Source organism: Diplotaxodon limnothrissa, linkage group LG23 (assembly GCF_057381915.1).
Source record: "Diplotaxodon limnothrissa isolate DT_005_m linkage group LG23, D_limnothrissa_male_GT1.1, whole genome shotgun sequence".
Lineage (NCBI taxonomy): Eukaryota > Metazoa > Chordata > Actinopteri > Cichliformes > Cichlidae > Diplotaxodon > Diplotaxodon limnothrissa.
The window spans coordinates 1523901-1529979 of NC_140617.1; the positions used below are offsets into that span (position 1 = coordinate 1523901).

The 6079-nt window shown below is 41.6% G+C and overlaps 1 protein-coding gene across 1 annotated transcript; it reads right to left on the reverse strand.

Annotated features, from left to right (window-relative positions):
• Nucleotides 1-2332: 2332 nt before the first annotated feature.
• Nucleotides 2333-5779, reverse strand: mibp (muscle-specific beta 1 integrin binding protein). Its single transcript, XM_085347699.1, has 8 exons — nucleotides 5614-5779; nucleotides 4810-4900; nucleotides 4183-4231; nucleotides 3747-3921; nucleotides 3207-3278; nucleotides 3021-3127; nucleotides 2840-2925; nucleotides 2333-2611 (listed from the first exon to the last, which is right to left on the reverse strand). The coding sequence occupies exons 1-7, from the start codon at nucleotides 5637-5639 to the stop codon at nucleotides 2840-2842; spliced, it is 606 nt and encodes a 201-aa protein (XP_085203825.1). The 5' UTR covers nucleotides 5640-5779; the 3' UTR covers nucleotides 2333-2611.
• Nucleotides 5780-6079: the final 300 nt, after the last annotated feature.

A 6079-nucleotide genomic window follows, 5' to 3' on the forward strand; every position in this document is an offset into this window, starting at 1 on the left:
TGGTTGTGCATTAGCAACAAAAAGTTTGATTTAAGCCTGAGAGGGTTAAATCTGAGTGCAGGCCTGCATGAGGGCAGAATATAAGGGTGTTATTTCTGGATATGCCACACTACAAACCCAGAGGAGCACTTGTGATAAAACCCAGGCTGTAAGTATCACTGGGCTGCTTTCCAGTTTGTAAAAGAGGACACTTAAAATACAGTCACCTGTCTGACCTGTCCTATATTTAGCTGCAGTATAAGCTGAAGTTCCCACCACATTCTGTGTCTGGAAAGTATTTCCTTGGGGGAAATGGGAAATTATTTTGCCCTATTTATAAATATGAAAACGTATGTGATGTCAGCACGTGTCCCGGGCCTCATGCGCTATAAATCTGGTGCTAATAGTCTCAATCTTGTGGCTAGTCCGTGACCCACTCAGGCATCTTCTTGAGCTATTTCAGAGGTGCAGTGTTGTGCAAACATGCAGGAGGGCAGATATACGGGTCTGAAAGGGCATTTCCTGTTTAGAAATTAGATGCAGGCAAAAATGGCTCACCTTGGTTTGTGTACTGTAAAAATGACTGTGAGCTGCTGAGTTTTCCCACTACTGTTGTGGGTCTAGCTGGGAATGAGCTACATGAAATCCAGCATTTACTCAGTGACAAAACAAAGAGCTGGTTATCCGTGTTGAGGCTATGATCCCAAAAACTTCAACAGCTCCTTCAGAGAGGTTGTGCACTGCCTGCTACACCGAGTCACCAAAGAATTATAGCTATGCAAACAGATAAATTCAGCTACCACTTGCTTCCCCTTCAGCTATCTGAACAACCTCAGCTACTAAAGTGGCATGTCCCATATTTACAGTTGCGTTTACATGCACTCATCATGAGTTTGAGCCTTTAATGACTTCTTTGAACTGTTCTTTTTCCAGAGTGGGATGATGCTACAGCATACATCTTTAATCATGTTAAAAACAGGAACTGGGTGCACAACTTTGACTTTCATTGTCAAAAGCATGCATACACCCCACTAATATTTGGTTAAATCCCCCTTAGCAAGTTTCACCTCAACCCCTTTTGGTAGCCATAAAGAAAAGTTGCCATCAAACAACCAAATTCCTTCATCTCAGGGTGACAGTTTGGGTTTTCCTTGGCAAAGTAGTGACGCGTGTGAATGACTCCTGCTTCTTCTTGGAGTCTGCAGTTGTTTAAAAATGACTCAGAGAGACTTTCCCAACTTGTGTCCAATTCTCCTTTTTAGACAGTCACTGGCGAATGCTGTGAAACGAATCCTTCTTATGCTGATAAAGAGAAACCACCAGCTGTATCCAATCATGATCACTAACAAGAATTTAATGGGCTCTGACCTCGTCAGGTTAAAAGCCATTTTTAGAACCTTCAGCTCAACTTATTAAAAGATTTGCATGCATGTATAAAAACAACACTATGCCAGTGGTCATGCGTGATGGTAGCAGCATGCTCTGGGTGCTCCCAGACAGTACAACCTCCAAAGTCTTCATTGTCATCTCAAATCAACTGATTATTGGTTATAGATTATTAAAACTCAAATCAAAACTGATTTTGGAACGGATGATCCAACACAGCTGATTGAAATGGCTAAATGACCTCCTCAACATGTCTTGAAGTTCTCCAGAGGCCTGGTAATGAACTCATGAGTCAGGTGTGTTGACCCAGGGTGAGATCTAAAACCTGCAGGGCACCAGCCCTCGAGGCCTGGAGTTGGCCGCCCCTGCTGTAACGGGCTGGATGATAGTAGAAACCCTTCACATAATGCAATCTGTATAACTGAGAAAATTAGTTTTATAAAAATGTTAAAATTCAAATTAAATAAAAACATAATTAGAAATGTAGAAAAAAAAAAAAAAAAAAAAAAAAAAAAACACAGTACAAACTGGGTGCTGAGCAACTAACATCCACCACGACCATAGCTACATCCGTGTTTCCTGTTCACATTTATTTATTTTTAAAAAGCCCCCAAATCCATAAATTTACATTATATACTTAATCTCTTCTAAATAAGCCGGTAATCTGTGTCACTGAGCTGCTTCTTTAAACACAGAAAGATTCATTTTCATCCTCCTTACATAATGCTATACACAACACATAAGCCTGCTGATTTTAGAACGGCCCAGCACACGGTCATCAGTTTCACACTGCAGGCCTGCTTTAATAGACCCTGGCAGGCTTATTAAGAGCTCAGCGCAGTCACAGCTGTAGGATTTAAGATGAAAGGCAACAAGCAGCATTGATAACATTCAGTATGTGATCCAACACCAACGTAATCTGCAGACGTTTTATGTCACTGTGACAGAAACAACACGTTTGTTCCCTTCAACAGCAAATAATGCTTTTATTGACAGGTGAATGTGGCTGGCACATAAATGGTCCAATACAAGCTGTCTAATGTAATGGTAACGAGCAGTTCAACAATCACCTTCACAGAAATAACTGAAACATTGATCATCAGAAAAATGATAAAAAGACAACGATAAGTTAACATTCATTCGTCCATTTCCAAAAAAAAATGAATATTACAAAAAACCTTCATAAAAAAAAAAATCACTGGGTCTATTTACAGATTGTGTACAGGTGTGGAGACGAGTCCTCCTGCTGCAAGACACAGAAAACAAAACTGTTAAACAAGTCTGCATACGCCACACTTAATATTTTCATCAACATTTGTACAGGTTGTATGATGCATCTACTTCTTCAAAATCTGAATGTTTTAGCTGTACAAACAACTGAACTCCATTTGTCTCCAGTAGGAGACAAATGTCTAAACTTGTGTACGGTTTATGACATTAGTGACACAGTGGCACACTCCCTCCACCTCCTTACCTATAAACGATTGAGCAGGTTGTTCTGAATGTCTTCATACACCTGGCTGTAGATTTCCTGTTTGGATTTCAAGCCATCGAGGTACACTGCAAAGAAAATGATTTAGTCATACGTTTAATGCTTTTACTCCCAACATACAGGGACGGCAAAGATGTCCTCACATAATCCAGCTGCTACATACCGATATTCAAGCCACTGTCCTCCATCTGTTTCCTGTGTTTCAGGTACATGGGCCACACGTGGCCATCGAACAGGCCGGGAGGGTCAGGGACGGTGTACTGTCTCGTACTGAAAGTGACAAAAATACAGTGAGAACTTCCACTTGAAAAGAGGAAAAACAGTATGAGTGAAATCTTTCATTGTTCACCTTCTTCTCCTCTTGCACTCCTCGTAGGGTATCGAGATGTAGTAGCACTTGTCGAAGACGTCCAGCAGGGGCCTAGAAGGCAGAAAGAAAAGTGACGCAATGATGTACAACATCTTCAGAGTCAAAGGAGTTCAGTTATGCAACTGTTCAGATGGCGCCTTATCTACACCTCTGACAGTCATCACTAGCGCACTGAACACGCAGCAGCAGCGCACTGAACAGCGTCAGAGTTGCACCTCGACAGCATCTTTCTGCTGAAGGCCTTATCTCTAACTGCAGGACCTGCCTGAGCTGGCGACGTGGGCGTCACTGAACACGACTGAGTGGTAAGCACGCTACACCAACATGTGACACGGCAGAAATCATACCGCCTAATGTGTATTTAAAAATAAATAAATAAATAATGAGAGATATAGATATATATCTATATAGATATATCTATATAGATATCTCATTATTTTTTCATCATCAACCAAATGTGCTCACAGTGCGAACAATACTTCATTTATTAAAAGATATGAAAGTCTGCTTTAGACCTACGGGTAGTTGTAGAGCAGGAAGCCCTCCACAATCAGGATGTGGATCTGCTCGTCAGTGTTGGCCAAATCGGAGGAAGAAGACAAAGGGACACCGTGAGATCTGGCAAACTTCACCGGGTTCTCAATCCAGGCTTTTATCGTGTTGGTCATGGCCTCCATATCCAACGCCGTGATAACTATAAAGAAAGATTGGAGGCAAAAAAAAAAAAAAAAATGATGGAAAGAAGAGAAAAAGATTAGAACAAACCCAAGCAAACAATGTAATTTATTGGATGTGTGGTTGTTGTTTGCGAGCTACTGAAGGCTACAATAAACTTTTGATGTGCATGATTACGGTTGTGTGCAATTATGGATTGTGGAGGTAAACTATGTTAAAATGGGCAGCTATGTGGATATAAGATTAATGAGTCACTGGCAGTCTTCGGGTGAAGTCTTACCATCCCACTGTTTAAAGCCGTCCTCCCCGACTTCTATCTGATCGGGTTTCTGAAATAACAGTGACCAATAAAACACTGCTGCAACCTCACAGCTCTGAACACTTGCAGATCCCACTCACATGCCAGAGTTATTAAGGCCAAACAAGTGAGTACAGAGGGTACACAGCAAGGGGCATGCACAAAACAAAGCAAGCCGTTCACACAGGTATGCAGCTGTGACTAAACTGGGGGGGAGGGGGGAAAGGGAGCAAAACACATCATCTAATGTAGTAGTGCTTATACAGAGAGAAATAAGAAAAGACTCAATAACAAGAGAAGTTGATGTTAACAGCTATCTTAAGAAAATGTAGATGAGGAGTATAAATGGATAAATTCAAGGATGTGGGGAAGGGAAAACAAGACCGAAGCAGTGAGGCGAGACAACAAGGGAAAGACACAACTCTGGATCTAATCTGGAGAACAAAAAGTGGGGGGATGTGGTGGGGTACCCCTCAGGGAAGCCCTCCTATTTTGTTGAAATGCAAATATCACGCAGTGTCCAAAGAGGAGAAAGCAGCATGGGGAAAAAACAAAACAAGAAACCAAACAAAACAAAAAACCGAAAACAATCCACTAGCTTACACTCACCTTGAAAAAGTCATCCTGATGCACGACACAGCAGTTGGGCAAAGTCTTGATCAAGTTATTTGTCAGAGTGGTTTTACCACCATTAGTCACCCTGTAAACACAAAGGCACAGGGTGATAAAAATGCCCGCTATCACCACAGCAAAATTAATGACCTTCCGTTAGCTTTATGGCAGCGAGTATTTATGCATTATATTGAGCTTTGTTAATATTCAACATAGTAAATTTGTGTACATTATTAAAAGGAAACAAATGAAAACACAAAAACTCTGGGAGCAAGTTAAGTTTAAATGTGTTACATTTAAATATTAAATATGTTGCACAAGTATAATAATAATAATAATAATAATAATAATAATAATAATAATAATAATAATAAGTGTTATGGCAACACTAAACTCAGATCTCCCTCCACTTTTGAGCTGACCTCGCGGTGAATTTTCAAAAGTCCCGCTCGATTTATAACAACAAACCGACCGGACCGGATGTGACTTTGAACAGGTTTGTGGCGGGCAGCTGATAAACACGCGGCCAAAAATAATAACATCTATGAATCTGAGACAAACAATCACCATTACAAAAAACAAAAACCCTGAAGCACCAGTTTGGCAAAAACAAACCTGCACCAGCAATAACGTGAACTGCACCACACAGTGCAGTCAGAGCATCGCCGCAGCGTGACCCTGCTCCACTGTCACTGTGTTTAGTCGACTTACATCAGCCATTTTTCACGTTAACGGATAAAAGGAAACGTTAAAACCGTTGACTTGGTAGTTAAATAAATGCGATAAGCTAGCCAAACTTACCCGCCAATTCCTATAATGCACTTCATCGTCTCGCTTCTTCCGGACAGGTCTCGTTCAAACAAACAGTCACGAACAACTTTCACCAAGAACGAAAATCCCAAATTTTAAAAATAAGAATTTTAAACGATCCAAAAATACTTCCGGAAACCTTCCCTTTCGCTCTCAGCGTGTTTCTCTGTAGTACTGCGAGCGGGAGGCGCGCTAATTTATATCCAGCCCGAGCTCTACAACGTCACAGCGAACGTGGGCGTGGTGTGTTCTCGTGGTCAGGCGTGCTCGTGCTCTTTTTCCACCTCGTGCTACGTGCCGTCAGAGCCGTTCTGTGTGTACCTTTTTAGCAGCCAATCAGCTGCGGGCAGAGCGCCCAAACCCCTCGCCGGCCAATCAGAAGCTGGTAACTTTCACCCATTTCCTTATTGTTTCCTCGCTCACTGATGTCCATATGAGAGCCAGATGGTGAGGCGCT